The sequence below is a fragment of the Emys orbicularis genome, chromosome 20 (assembly GCF_028017835.1).
Source record: "Emys orbicularis isolate rEmyOrb1 chromosome 20, rEmyOrb1.hap1, whole genome shotgun sequence".
NCBI lineage: Eukaryota > Metazoa > Chordata > Testudines > Emydidae > Emys > Emys orbicularis.
Window position 1 is genome coordinate 10,252,010 of NC_088702.1, and position 15,639 is coordinate 10,267,648.

General features: G+C 52.5%; 1 protein-coding gene across 1 annotated transcript; it reads left to right on the plus strand.

Annotated features, from left to right (window-relative positions):
* The first annotated feature begins 3,802 nt into the window (after positions 1 to 3,802).
* On the plus strand, positions 3,803 to 14,948 carry LOC135892408 (intelectin-like protein). The gene is made up of 8 exons (XM_065420185.1): positions 3,803 to 3,847; positions 5,017 to 5,080; positions 5,548 to 5,697; positions 8,392 to 8,639; positions 9,022 to 9,180; positions 10,012 to 10,132; positions 11,739 to 11,842; positions 14,796 to 14,948. Exons 2-8 carry the CDS (start codon positions 5,023 to 5,025, stop codon positions 14,946 to 14,948), a joined length of 993 nt encoding a protein of 330 aa, XP_065276257.1. The 5' UTR covers positions 3,803 to 3,847; positions 5,017 to 5,022.
* The last annotated feature ends 691 nt before the right edge of the window (positions 14,949 to 15,639 follow it).

Genomic DNA, 15,639 nt, shown 5'->3' on the forward strand with positions numbered 1-15,639 from the left:
AAAATGCTCCTGTAGATCTTCATGCACTCCCTCTCCTTCCTTACACACTTTGATGAAATGGTCTCTTCCTTGACTTTAGCAAAGCTTTTGATACGATCTCCCACAGTATTCTTGCCGGCAAGTTAAAGAAGTATGGGCTGGATGAATGGACTATAAGGTGGCTAGAAAGCTGGCTAGATCGTCGGGCTCAATGGGTAGTGATCAATGGCTCCATGTCTAGTTGGCAGCTGGTATCAAGCAGAGTGCCCCAAGGGTCGGTCCTGGGGCCGGTTTTGTTCAATATCTTCATTAATGATCTGGAGAATGGCATGGACTTCACCCTCAGCAATTTTGCAGATGACACTAAACTGGGAGGAGTGGTAGATACGCTGGAGGGTAGGGATAGGGTACAGAGGGACCTAGAAGCTGAGGGACCTGGGATTGTTTAGTCTGCAGAAGAGAAGAATGAGGGGGGATTTGATAGCTGCTTTCAACTACCTGAAAGGGGGTTCCAAAGAGGATGGATCTAGACTGTTCTCAGTGGTAGCAGATGACAGAACAAGGAGCAATGGTCTCAAGTTGCAGTAGGGGAGGTTTAGGTTGGATATTAGGAAAAACTTTTTCACTAGGAGGGTGGTGAAACAATGGAATGGGTTACCTAGGGAGGTGGTGGAATCTCCTTCCTTAGAGGTTTTTAAGGTCAGGCTTGACAAAGCCCTGGCTGGGATGATTTAGTTGGAGATTGGTCCTGCTTTGAGCAGGGGGTTGGACTAGATACCTCCTGAGGTCCCTTCCAACCCTGATATTCTATGATTCTATGATTCTAAAGGCTGGCATGATCTGAATTAGCTCCCATTGAAACACATGGGCAGTTCATCCCTCAGTTACTGTTTCAGGCTCTCTGCAGACCCAGGCAAATGTCTCTACCCTGGTTACCCTTGGCCACGTTTTCAAGGCTTTCTCAAGAACCAGAACAGCAGGAGGCTGACTTTTCTGTCAAGTGCAAACTGAGACTCTGGAGACCAATTAAGAGACCGCTCTGTGACCCCTTGCTCAATAAGATCCCTGAGTGGGTGTGACAACCTTGGGTGCCTTCAATGCCTTGCTGTAACAGCTCAAACTGGTCCTCTCACAAACAGCCTCCAGCATGCAAGCCACCCCCTGCCCCTGAGTGTCTGTGTGTGACTGCTGCCTGCCAAGTACACCCTGGCTCTCTCCAGCCTTGGTTATATTTCAGGGTGTCCCCAACACACTCCCAATCCCGGGTCTTCCCCCAGAAATGTATGTCCTATACCGCGCAGCCCTCTACTGGGCAGTACAAATATATTCCTTTAAGGGTATAATATGCCAGTTTATTCTCTTAAATAGGTACCCAGACACTTCAGTTTAAACACACTGGATTAGATAAAACTGTAAAACAAGTTCAGTAACTACAAAGAGACAGAGTGTGAATACAAGCAACGAGGCACAAAAGTCAGAAATGGTTACAAGAAAAGTAAAGATAAAATACGTACTAAGGCCTAACTTAACAAATGGTATTAGAGTCCAGCAAAATTTCTCACCACATGCTCCAGCAGATTACTGACCAAGCTCTCAGGTCAGGAGCTCTCCCCTGGAGTCCAACGGCTGTTTTCCTTTATCTTCTTAAGTATGATGCCAGAGACAGACAGGGAGAGAGAAGAGGGGTGTCTTGGGGTGTCTGCCCCTTCTTTTTATAGTCCTGGCCCCCCTTTGAGAAGCATTTCCAGCTGGGAGCCAGGCGACAGGCAGTCTGGTGAAGAAAGGAAATTTCAGGCTGTGTCTTTGCTAAGCTGTAGATTTTCCCCCCCTGCCCCCTTCCTTGCCAAAGAACGGCCACTGAGCAGGCTGACACCTGGCGGAGCAGGAGGCTTGACCTTTGTCCCTGAGGAACTGATTTAGCCACTCCCCAGACTAATCTGGGAAACACACTTCACTCATGAGTTCAGAACACGTTCATAACTTTACATATAACGCTGCTACGGGAATTTTGCCCTGATATTACTGATCAGCAAGTTATCAGGTTTTAAATGACACCTCACAAGACATACCTTGTACAAATACGATGACAATAGTGTGTAGGGGGTGAACACAGGGGTATTTTCCGTCACAGTGGGGCACTGACACACCTCACACATTAACACTGTGTGGTGCATGATGTAACTAGATAATGAGAAAGGGTGATTTACTCTTTGCAGAGACCCAGAGATACAGGCATGACTGACGCCGGGCTGTTTGGGGTCTGGGGCCCCAAGCCCATGGAGAGTCTGAGAAGACAATGGCCACTCCCATTGCCCGGACATTTGGCACCTAGCAATTAATGACCATGGATGGCCCACTCTCCGCAGGCAGCCAGTTGGGTGTGACCAGCTGGAGAACAAAGCGCTAAGGAGCAGGGTCAGGTGACAATGTTTGCCAGGGAACAGTAACAAAGGACAGAGGAGGGGCCCGATGGGGATGTTAAGTCTGGGCTCCTAGAGGCAAGAGACACTCCTGCACTGGGACTAAAGAGGGGGTCAGAGGGCTCTGTTCTCTGGGACTGACCCAGATGGACCAGGCTGTAACTTTCTGTTCTCTGGGCTAACCAAGGACTTTCCAGGCTGTGTTCCAGACATCTCATAAACCCTGCTGCCTTTACCACACTGGCTGAGAGTCACTGCACATTAGAGTTGCCAATTTTGTAATATTTTAAAACTGGACACTCCAGCAGGTGTGCTGGAACCTCCCCCATCCCGCCTCTTCCCCTGAATCCTCACCCCTGTTCACTCCTCTGCCCCCCTCTCCCCTTTGCTCACTGCTTTTCCCCTCTCCCCCACCTCTCCTCCCCTCTTCCCAGGTGGGAGAGACTTGTGGACCGGGGGCTGGGAGCTGCAGCCACCTGACACTGGTAGGAGGAGACCTTGGCTGAATAGAAGCTGGCGTGAGTGATGGCCTCCCCACCTCCCCTGCCTACAGTAACCGGACTTTGGGTGTCCGGTCTGTAGATCTGACCAGACACTGTCAGGTCCCCTTTTCAACTGGACATTCCAGTTGAAAACCAGGCACCTGGCCACCATACTGCACATGGTGAAGGTGGGGGTGCATTTCTCCTTTTGGGTGTTCAAGTCTCTCTCAAGTGTCCAACTCAGGTGGACTGGCTGAAGCGAGCTCACGGTGCAAAGTGGATTGCTTAAGGCTCCGAGGTTCGGTCTAAGGAGGTGGTGAAGCCAAGAGGCTTACCGTAGTGAGAGTGTGACCCTAAAACGGATCTGGGGCACTGAAGGGGTCCTCCCAGCGACCGGTCCAGAATTGATCAAGAGCACCAGACCTGTGGATCTGTGACAAAGGGCAGAGACGCTGTTTCAATGAAACCTAAATAGCAAAGTTCCTGCTTTAAGCTGCCTCGTTATTATATCAGTGGAAGATCTACAGAGCTCCAACTTCCTTCTTGGCTTCATCAGGACCATTCAACTCCACCACCTGAATCAACATTCAGCTGCAGCATGCAAATAATTAGTGATAATGCAGTAATATCCGTCCTGCCATATGCTTTTGCATCAAGACGGAGTTTCCTGGGTGGAGTGCCGGCGGTTGTTTTGAAGGGCAATACATTCAGATACCTGGAACATGAACTAGATTTGATCCTGTTTAACGTTTTCACTGGAAACGGTCTCCCCAGCTCCTGGGTGGGGTGTCTGGAGAGTTCTGGTATTTGTAAGTTGTGTTTGCTTTTATTGGGTGGCTCCACTCCCTATAAAAGGTTAGATCTGCGATTGGTGCATAAGAGGAATCGCTCTGTCTCTCTGGCCAGAAGCTTCTGTTGCTGAACTCTGTAGTCAGACGCCTCAGCGACACTGGAACTGGGAACCAGGTGAGTCCTGACCCTTCCCCTTAGTATGTTCCTCTGTGATGTCACGTAGCAGTAGTTGTGATATGTCAACACGACATAGTAGCTTTAAAAAGCCCACGACATTGTTGGTTTCTCTACATCTGTAAAATGAGGATAATGCTACTGAGCTGCTCTGTAAAGTGCTTTGAGATCTACTCATGACAGCACTAGACATTATTATTACACGGCATCAGCCTGGGTCCTTCTGACTGCCCAGCACCACAGCACACACAAGCCTCAATGCACTTATCCTCAGAGCACCCTGGTGAAGTAGGGACGGTTCTCACCCCTGTTTTACAGCTGGGGGCTGAGCCCAGAGAGAGCCCATCACCTGCCTGAGGAGTGAGTGACAGAGGGGGAATTGAACCCAGCTCTCCCTGAATCTGAGCCTTAACAAGCCCCCTCTGCCTGCCTCTAGCACTGGGTAGTTGTGCTGCAGGGCCCTTTGGCTGGGCTCGTGAAGCTGTGGCCGTGCCGTGTGCAGGCAGGTTTCACGGCATGAGTGAAATGTGCTGGTGTCAGTTCTGCTGCAAAGCAAGGAGAGAAACTCCTAGAAAAAGGTCTGAGATGGGACTTGGGAACCGATCCCCTCGCTTCCCTTTTCTGGACCTGATCCCAGCGCTGACTGGAGCCAGCGTGAGGCATTGCATTGACTTCAATGGGCTTCAGGTCAGGCAATATCTGCCTCAGTTTCCCCATGTGCAAAATGGGTATAATGAGACCTGGCCACCCTACAGGGGTGATGCGAGGCTCAGTTAGCAGAAGGAGTGCAGGGGCAGGGCTTGTTCTGTGCACATGATGCTACTTGGATTCCTCCCGGCACCCTGTGCAGGCACCATGGTCCCCGGTGCTCCCCTCCCAGCCCAGCTCAGCTTCCCATCCCACAAGCCCATCACTGAGCCCTCAGTGGGCTCTGAAGATGAAAACTGCTCTAAGGATGTCACTGCGAGGCCATCCCCACTCCAGCAAACCCCCACTGAACTCAAGGGCAGCAGGCAGTTAGTGCCATGGGCAGGTTATGCAGAGAGCCAGGGCAGCCCTGGGAGCAGGAGGTTTGGGGAGGAGCCCCTCCCCCCCCCCGTGCTCTGTGACACTAACTAGCCCCAGCCTGGCTATTAACCAGCTGATCTACTCTTTTCTCTGCTGCAAAGTCAACAATGAAGCAACTCGCTCTCCTGCTGCTCCTCATCTCAGTGACCGGGGCGACCCCTTGCAGTAAGTGGCTGTTTCGTTTTCCTCTTCTGGGAACTAATTCTCCCCAACTCTGACCCTGCCTCTGGGGCCAGGGCTGTGATACATGCAGGGGAAGGGCTGGGCGGGTTGCTACAGGGGGCTTTGCTGATACACAAGTGAGGCAATAACGACCCCAACTGGCAGGCAGCCTCCTTCCACCCCTAGCTCACCAGGAACCTGCTCCAGTGAATTTCTTCTGTCCGTATCCTGGAGCCCAGGTTTGCAGAGGTGAGCGCCTAAAGGGATTACTTTTATTACTCTGTGTTACAGTCGTGCCTAGGTGCCCCAGTCCTGGACCAGGCCTCTGTGATTCCAGGCGCTGTACAAACCCAGAACAGCCCCTAATGGCTGACAATCTAAGTATAAAACATTTGACTCTGAAGCCATTCTGGCCCCATACATAGTAACAGAGAAAACTCCTAACTAACCCCAAGTCACCCCCTGTGCAGCCAAGAGTGTGGGTGCTACTGAACTGAAACACCACATCCATGACCGGTTGGAGAACTGGGAAGACACGTCCTACTCCCAGAGTGGCCAGAGCTACCCGAGCCTGCCCCGCAGCTGCAAGGAAATTAAAGCCACCCGGGCCGGGGCTGGAGGTGAGTGCGGAGGAAGCATCCCTGGACCTGCAGAAGCTGCTTTGCCTCTGCTGGGTGCCTGCTCCAGACCCAGTGTAAAGGCCACAACTGGGTCCAGTCAGTTCAGATGCACCCGGGCAGCTCTGTGTGGGAGCAGGGGCACCTGCCTGCCTGTGGGCACTGTGGGGAACCGCATTACCAGGGCTGGCTGTGAGACACTCTGCTAGCCCTGCCAGCCCCAGCAGGCGGGAGATGTGCTGCAGCTGACAGCTCCCTCCTGCTCCAGCCTGTCTGCCTTGTCAGCAAACTCCTCAGGGCCCTCCCAGCCTAAACCTCGCTTAGCCGGTAACTCAGTGAACTCCAGCCCCCGAGCTCCGCGGAGACGTCTCTCTGCAGTGCACGGGACAGGAACAACAGCTTGTTATCTTGACTGGAGCTAACAATCACCTCAGTTCAGTCAAAGCACTGGGTCGGGTTAGATAAACAGTCAAACCAGTTTATTGTAGTAAAGCGAGGGAGGTTTGAAGTGAATTCCAGCAGACAGGCTTCAGACAGAAAGGGCTCCCAACAAATAAAAGTAAAACTACGCTGTCTAACGGCAAAGACGTAACTTCACAAGGTTTGTTCCAGGCGTTTCCCGACCAAACTTTCTTTCCCAGCAGTGGCTGGTTAGTCCTTTGTCAGGATCCCCACAGAGTCCCAGGTTCTGCTCTTCCTTGTCTCCTCCGGTGAAGGAAACTTAGGGGTTCACTCCCCTCTCTTTATAGCCCAATAAACCTTTGAAATGGATCCGGCCAGCGTTCCTGTTCCTGCTGGGGTGGGTGCCAGGCTGTCTTCACCCCGCTGGTGATTTTTAAAATGCAAAGAAGGGACACGAGACCTCAGCTCTCTGCCAGCGCCCGGCTGCTTAGGCCCCCACCACACACAGCAGCTGCCGGAGACAAAAGCTTGTTGGGGCTCCTACTGCCTCATCAGGGGCCGGCTGGTCTCCCCCAGCAGAGAAATTTCAGAGGCACAAGTGGCACAGAGGCGCCCAATTCCCATTGCCCAGCGTGTGCCTCTGAAAATCCCCCCCCCCCCCCCCCATGGACGTGGCGTGAGTCTCAGCTGGAGGAAGGGCGTGCAGGACTCAGACAGGGACCCAGAGGCTGCTCTTGGGGTGAGCCCCTCCAGTGCCAGGCGATGTCCAGGCCGGGGCGGGTGCTCAGCACCTTTGACAGTCCGGGCGTAGCCAATGGGTGGCAGATTCTTTGCCTGGCTCTGTTCCGCCCATTGTTCCGCCCCCAGACCGAGTCACCGCAGGCTCAGGCCCAAAAGAGGGACACAGCGCGGGGACACAGACAGCAGGAGGGGCAGGGGGCTCTGAATGAGCCCTGGGGCCTTTCCTGAGCACAAATTGTCCCCGGGCCTGATTCTCGGTTACACTTAGGCCTGGTCTGCGCACGGCGTCTGTCCCGGTGTCACTGTGACAGGTTGGGGGATGGGTTTTCCTGATATATTGATACCAATCCAGCCCCGGTGTGAACACAGTTATACTGGGGGAAAGGTGCCTCAGACAGGGACAGCCTATTTCCCTCCCCTATGGGAATGGCTATCCCAGTATAAAGCCCCTTTAAGCCAGTATAAATTGTGTCCACACTAAGGAAGGAAGAATCCCATGCACCGCTACAGGCTGGGGACCGACTGGCTAAGCAGCAATTCTGCAGAAAAGGACCTGGGGATTACAGTGGACGAGAAGCTGGATATGAGTCAGCAGTGTGGCCTTGTTGCCAAGAAGGCCAACGGCATATTGGGCTGTATTAGTAGGAGCATTGCCAGCAGATCATGGGACGTGATTACTCCCATCTATTCGGCACTGGTGAGGCCACACCTGGAGTACTGTGTCCAGTTTTGGTCCCCCCACTACAGAAGGGATGTGGACAAATTGGAGAGCGTCCAACGGAGGGCAACGAACATGATCAGGGGGCTGGGGCACATGACTTACGAGGAGAGGCTGAGAGAACTGGGGTTATTTAGTCTGCAGAAGAGAAAAGGAGGGATTTGATAGCAGCCTTCAACTACGTGAAGGGGCGTTCCAAAGAGGATGGAGCTTGGCTGTTCTCACTGGTGGCAGATGACAGAACAAGGAGCAATGGTCTCAAGTCGCGGTGGGGGAGGTCTAGGTTGGATATTAGGAAACACTATTTCTCTAGGAGGGTGGTGAAGCACTGGAAGGGGTTCCCTAGGGCGGTGGTGGAATCTCCATCCTTAGAGGTTTTTAAGGTCAGGCTTGACAAAGCCCTGGCTGGGATGATTTAGTTGGGGTTGGTCCTGCTTTGAGCTGGGGTTTGGACTAGATGACCTCCTGAGGTCCCTTCCAACACTGATATTCTATGATTCTAAGGAGTTGTAGAGCTTTAACTATAACAGTATCATTAAAGTGCTACAGCTTGTGTGTGGAAAGGATCAGTCCATGTCCTCTGGGAGTCCCTGTAATTTGCACTCGCTTCCCACTGCTAAGGGGCTTTAGTGTCCCTGGGAATCGGGCTGCTCTGCTCCCGGATTCAGGGGCAAGTCCTGCTCCAGTGACTCCGGGTTTGCCACCTGCTGCAGGGCACTAGAAGCTCCTCACCTGGGCGTTTCCCATTTAATGGCTGGCTACGGAGGGCCCTGCCCCTTTCCCCGGCCCTGGCTGACCAGCTCGGTGCTCCCCACTTCCCACCCTGCCACCTGCAGATGGGATTTACACCCTGCACACCGAGAACGGCGAGACCTACCAGACCTTCTGTGACATGACCACCAAGGGGGGTGGCTGGACCCTGGTGGCCAGCGTGCACGAGAACAACGCCTACGGCAAGTGCACCAATGGCGATCGCTGGTCCAGCCAACAGGGGAACAATGTCAACTACCCAGAGGGAGACAGCAACTGGGCCAATTACAACACCTTCGGCTCTGCGGTGGGCTCCACCAGCGATGACTACAAGGTAGGGTCCCCTTCTCCATGGCCAATAGCTACCTGCTGGGGAGAGAGGGTGCATTAGAATGTGGTTGAATGCACATGGGGAGTTGGGAGACATGGGCATGGGGGTTATATGGGGGGATGGCCCAGTGGTCAAGGCAGTGGCATAGGGCTAGGCAGCTCTGGCTTCCATTCCCTGCCCTGCCACAGACTCCCTGTGTGACCTAGGGCAAGTCACCTAGTCTCTGTGGTCAGTTCTCCCCCGTACAATGGGGAAGGTGCTTCTCTGCAGGTGTCACAATAAATATACCACAGCTGGTAATGTGCCCAGATGCCCCGGTGATGGGGGGTCCTGGAAAGTATCAGGGATGTGGCTGAGAGGTTTCAACTGGGTCCTCGCTTTTCAGAACCCTGGTTATTATGATCTGCAAGCCCAGGACCTGTCCGTGTGGCACGTAACCAACAAGACGCCACTGAAGGAATGGAAGAACAAGTCCATCCTGAGGTACCACACCGAGAACAGCTTCCTGTCCACAGAAGGGGGGAACCTCCTCAGACTCTACCAGGTGATGGCACTGGGCTGGGGGCTTTGGAGGGGCGTGTGCAGGAGGATCCGGGTGGCTCTGCTGACCCCAGTGTAAATGGAGGAGCTGGGGTGGGAAAATTCTCAACAGGCTAAAAGCGCTCCATGCTGGGGGAGACGATAATGGGACAAGGAGCCTTCCCCTAGACACAGCCTGTTGGAATCTGACTGTGACCTTGGTGTGAGATGAGTTGGCCAGTCTCAGGCAACTGCTGGTGTTCACGTCCCAAACCAGCCACCCCTCTTGTCTCTGACCTGCTGACAGACTCAGCAGAGGGGCTGAATGGGCCCCTGGAGACTGACCCCACCTCCTGTCCTGGAGATGGGGGGCATTGGACACAGGTGATTTGGTGCTAGATCAGGCCCTCTACTCACCCTTGAGCCCCGGCTTTGGGGTTCAGGCTTCCTACCAGGGGTATTTCCTCAGTGCCAGGGTGGTGGGCAATGGTGCTGGACACATGCTGATTCTCACCTATTATCATTTACTGCCTGCATTGTGCTAGCCCCTAGGAGACCCCCCACAGACAAGGGCCCCACGGTGCTAGGTGCTGTATGGACCCAGAACAGAACAACAGTCCCTGTCCCAAAGAGGCTGAGATAAATCCACCCCAAATGGTACCTTGACATGCCAGATTTCCCTGCCCACTGCTGCGGTCACTGCTGTGCCCTAGGGCTGGCCTGTGTGGGCAGCGGCACTGACTGAACAAATCACCCAGAGAGCATGTGTCAGTGAAGCTGCCTTGTCTGTGCTGGAGCTGCCCTGTCACAGGGACAGAAATTAACACTGGCTGCGCACTGCGTTTGTGTCTCCCAGAAATACCCAGTGAAATACGGCGCCGGCGTCTGCAAGACTGACAATGGCCCCGCCGTGCCCATCATCTACGACTATGGCAATGCCCAGCAAACCGCCAACTATTACCCTCCAGATGCCCGAAGTAAGTCTGCAGTGAGCATGTGGGTTCTGCCTCTCCAGCCGCACAGCTCAGCCCTGCCCAGGGCTTAAATTCTCACTCCTGGGGGAATTCTGTGCCAAAACATTAAAAATTCTGCACACAATATTTTAAAATTCTGCAAATGTTACTTGTCACGCCAGTTTCAATTATTTTGGTAATTTATTTCAAAATACCTGTCAGCAAGTCTGTCTGTAACAATACAGAAACACAAATATTTTCCCCCAGGAGTAGAGAGTTAAAGAAACCCCTATGACAACCCAGATCCTGCTTCTCTACCTCCTCTCCCCCAGAGCCCGACCGGGGGGAAAGACAGTCACACCCCCTTCCTCCCAGAGCCCAGCCACGGCTCCCTTTGCCTAGATACCCGCGCTCCTTCCCCGCAGAGCTCAGCTGCAGCGCCCCCCCAGCCCAGGCACCCACCCCCTCCTCCTCAGAGCCTCAGAGCCCAGGGATCCAAAGGGAGACACAGCCTAATGCTGGGGCCCGGGCAGGGCTTGCACTGAGTTTGCTGTGCGCTGCCTCCTTCCCTTCGCTGCTGGGAACCCTCTAGCTCTCTCCCCCTGCCCCCGGCAGTGTCTTCAATGTGCCAGCTGGGTTAGGCTGGGTCCAGCAGCCCCTACTGGTGGCCAGCAGTACTGCAGCCCATTTCTGTGGGGAAAGGAAATTTTGTGCAAAAACATTAATTTCTGCAAAATTCTGCATTGCACAGTGCCACAGAATTCCTCCAGGAGTATTTCCCAGAGTCCCCCCTCCCGCCCCCCATGTGCCCACCCGCAACATGGTGTAAGAGCTCCAGGGGGCGCAAAAATATTTACCAGAGCTCTGCTTTGGACAGCTCCCTCTGAATTTAAGCCGTGGGCGTGTTGTTCCACTGTGGATGATCTTCGTTTTAGAGCTGTGATACTCAGACCTCAGAGGTTCAGGAGTCAAATTAGCGATCAACATTACCCACAAGAGCCACAGGGGTGTGAATTCATTGTTTCATTTACTATAGTACTAGTCATATTTAAACAGTATGACAGGCAAAATATTTATATATTATTCTCACAGGAAATAAGTTAATAACCTACTGCCAGTTGTTAACTTATCTGGTTAATAACATAGTAAAAGCACCCTGATTGGTTAATATCTTACACTGGTTAATAATTAAATCAAACAGTGTTTCAATATCATGTGCTGCAAAGAGCCGCAGGAGACACATTGAAGAGCCACTTGCGGCTGGCAAGCTGCAGTCTGAGTATCACTGATTTAGAGAAAGGGAAAACGATGAAACAAGAGAGCAAATGGAAAATCCCCAGGAGAGAGCACGGTGTGTTCCCCACTTTAACATGTTACATGGCAACTGCACACAAACCAGCTCTTAGGAATGTAAAGATGCTGCACAAGTGACAGAGCTGTGAACAGCCTGGCTGAGACTGGCAATTCCTGATCATCTCTGGGGCTGGAGTTCCTGATCCTTAGTCCCCCATCATTCCCAGTTCACACACAGGGACTTACTGAAGGGGACCGGCTGAGATCGGCGCACTGTTCCTTCTCTCCGCCTCTCCATGGCAAACAATGGTTCTGACCTGCCCTTTTCTGTCACCAGATGAATATGTTCCCGGCTACATCCAGTTCCGCGTGTTTAATGCTGAGAAGGCGCCCATGGCTCTGTGTGCTGGGGTGAAAGTCACCGGCTGTAACACTGAGCATGTGAGTATCTGGTCAGAGTGGGGGTTAGCTGTGGAGCAAAGGTCAGCTGATCAGCCTTGGGGCTGCCTAGTGTCACTGTCAGAGCTGGCCGGATGCACAAGAACTGCTTTTAGCTCGGCACTGGCGCAGGGTAGGTTCAGTTTGCGCCCCATGTGCCAGCAGGGACAGCTGTACACATGGAGGCCCAGGACAGGCCAAGGGGGTGGATGTTAAATCTCTCCTTTGGGGAGACTTGCTGGGAGGGAACAGCTCACAGGAGCTCTGTTGTCAGAAGCTGCTGTAGGCACTTTGCACCACTGGGAAGTCTTCCAAGGTGTAATTTCTGCCACCAGGGGTCCTGCAGCCAAAGCATCTGCCACGGGGAGCCGAGAGTGAATCAAACCCACTCACGGTCTGCTCCTGACCCAGAGGGGTCCATGGGGCTCTGAGTTGTAGCTGGGGCCCTACCAAATTCATGGCCATGAAAAATGCGTCATGGACTGTGAAATCTGGTTTCCCCCTGTGAAATCTGGTCTTTTGTGTGCTTTTACCCTATACTATGCAGAGTTCCTGGGGGAGACCAGCATCTCTCAAATTGGGGGTCCGACCCAAAAAGGGAGTTGCAGGGGATCACAAGGTTATTTTAGAGGGGTCCCGGTATTGCCACCCTAAAGTCTGTGCTGACGTCAGAGCTGGGAAGCTAGAAGGCAGTGTCTGTTGGCCGGGGGCCCAGCTCTGAAGGCAGGGCCCCACCAGCAGCAGCACAGAAGTAAGTGTGGCAATGCCATAACATACCAGGCCACCCTTACTTCTGCACTGCTGCTGGCGGCGGCTCTACCTTCAGAGCTGGGCTCCCGGCCAGCAGCTGCTGCTCTCCAGCTGCCAAGCTCTGAAGGCAGCGCCGCCGCCGGCAGCAGCACAGAAGTAAGGACAGAAGTTCCGCAACCCCCCCTACAATAATCTTGTGACCCCCCCCCCATTCCTTTTTGGGTCAGGACCCCTACAATTACAACACTGTGAAATTTCAGATTTAAGTAGCTGAAATCATGAAATTTACGATTTTTAAAATCTATGACCATGAAATTGACCATAATGGACCATGAATTTGGTAGGGCCCTAGCTGTAGCAGTTGTAATAATAATCCGTAGCTCCAGTATGGCTTTTTTCATCAAATATTAAAGCGCTGCACAGTGGAGGTCAGTATCATCATCCCCATTTTACAGAAGGGGAAACTGAGGCACAGAGAGGCAGAGCCAGGAATAAAACCCAGATCACGTGAGTCCCAGTCTAGTGCTGTATCCACTAGGCCATGCTGCCTCCACAGCTCAAGTCTTGATCTCTGTTCTAGGGTGTGATACACACCAAGGCAGCCCCTTCCCCAGCAGCCCCTTCTCTGGTGCCTTCACAGATCCACAGATGCAAAGGCCACAAGGGCCAGTATGATGGATCTTCTAGTCTGACTTCCTGCATGGCACATGCCAGAGAAGCTCCCGCAGGGATTCCTGCATCAGGCTTTCTGGCCCCTGCCAACCTTCCCAGTGCAGGTCTCCCCCAAACTCTATGGTAAGGGATAAATTGTGAGCACCTTGGGGAATGGGCCGTATTTATGTTCTGTGTCTGTACAGCACCTAGCACCAGAGGGCCTGCCCAGGATTGAGGCTCTGAAGTAGTACTGCAATGCAAATAATAAATAATAATAACAAAACCCAATGGCCTAAACCGGCCCTGCCCCTTCTGCAGACGTTCACACTAGTGGCAAATGCTGGCATCTGGGGGCCCATTGCACCAGAGTAAGTAACTGCACAAGGGCCAGGGCAATGGAGGCTCTGGTCCCAAGAATTAGGAAGGGATTTAAACCATCATGCTTCAGGGCATTAGCTGACCTCTGACTGTGGGAGGTCAGGAGGTAACTTTCTCTGTGGGCAGATTATTTGCTAACTGGGTATAGCAGGGTTTCTTGCACCTTCCTCTGAAGCAGCTGGCACTGGCCTGGAGACAGGAGAGCGGCTAGATGAGCCCCTGCTCTGCTCCTGCCTGGTGTTAGGGGGCTTATTCCTTCACCCTCTCACTTCCCTGGGCCTTCTCGCATGAACAGAGAGCAACAATACCCGTAGTCCGAAGGTGCAAACAATTCTATGTTTATTGGTGTGAACTTCCAGCAACCATGATTTTAGTTTTCTTCCTCAGTGTCCCCCTTCCCAGCTGTGACACCACAGAGCCTTGCCTGTGTCCCTCTTCCCATTCTCCGCCCCCCAGCAAAACATGATTCCAATTGCCCCACCCCCATTCCCTCCCCTTACTTCCTGATTGACTGCAGACTATATAGTAAAACTTGAGTTCTGCTTAGCTATACCTTAACCAATCATTTTACTGAAATTTAACTAACCAATCCTAACATATTGTAACATGATTATTTAACCAATTATATCCCACCACCTTAATTGGTTTACACCCAACAAATTAATTATACAGCAGACTGAAACAATCACAGCACCAGACAGAGATTATACAGACAAACAATAGGGAAGTGGAGACTACAGTGATAGAACAATACAGAAATGAGGATTTCACATCCCAGCTATTGATAAGTGAGTTCTTGCCAGACAGGATGCTATCAAACTAAGTTTTCTTTAAATCTTTTAGGCTCTTCCCTTTCTCTGGAGGTGATAGATAGGATCACCTTTCTAAAAGCCCCAGATTGCCTTATTTCAATGGGACTAGTTTGGAAAATGAGGATGTGACCGTTCACTTCCCATCTTATGGCCCAAAGGCCTTACTTAGCCTAAGATCAGGGCCTCAGACTGTCACAGTAAGAGAAGGCCCTTACACCGGCAGACTGTGATTTTGATTCTTTCTTTTATACCTCTATAACTAGCTAAGTGATAAGAATACACCTAAATTCTTAGTATAGGCCTTTGCAGACAGGCCTGAATATCTATATCCTAACACCTGGCAACTCCTGTTCTCTCCCCAGTACTGCATAGGTGGAGGAGGGTTCTTCCCAGAAGGGAACCCAATTCAGTGCGGCGATTTCCCTGCCTTTGACTGGAACGGCTACGGAACCCATCAGCACTGGAGCGTATCCAAGGAGATGATTGAATCCGCAGTGCTGCTGTTCTACCGCTGAGTCCGGAAAGGCTGGCGTGACCCAGTGAACGACGCTGCTTCACTCCAGCCACAGCTGCTCCCTGGGAGGAGAATTATGGCCTCAGCTGTGGACATCTGTGATGCAAATAAAGAAAGTGAAGTGGGCTGGGGTCTTGGTGTGATTTACTCCCCTTGTGACCCAGAGAGGGCTGAGAGGTTCTCAGCACCAGTCAGGATCAGGCACTGCTCTCATTACGAACACCTGGCCCTTAGCTAGTGCTCTGGGTCCCTAGATCTCAAAGCACTTTCCCAAGGCGGGCGGCGCAGTTATCCCAACGTTACAGATGTGGGGAATAAGGCCCAGGAGGTGATGACGTTGTCACGGCTCCCGAGTTAGCTGCACCTCTGACCTCTTCATGTCTCCTTGAGGGACCCCCACCTCAATGTCAGGCCATTAGTTCGCAGGGCGGTAAAAGGAAGTCTTCCAGGCATGAATGTTCAGCAGCTTGCACAGCTCCACCATTAATCGGAATGAAAAGTTGCCCACCCCCCCGGTCCATCAGTATCTCTTTTGGTATCTCGACCTGGGCGAATGTTTCCAAGCGTTCCTTCGCTATGGTGGTTGCAGTCGTTGAACTCAATGGGACAGCCTCAGGGTATTGGGTTGCATAGTCTACCTCTGTCAAGGCTGATAGCCCCACTCTGGCACTTCAAGTGCAGAAGGTGGGGGC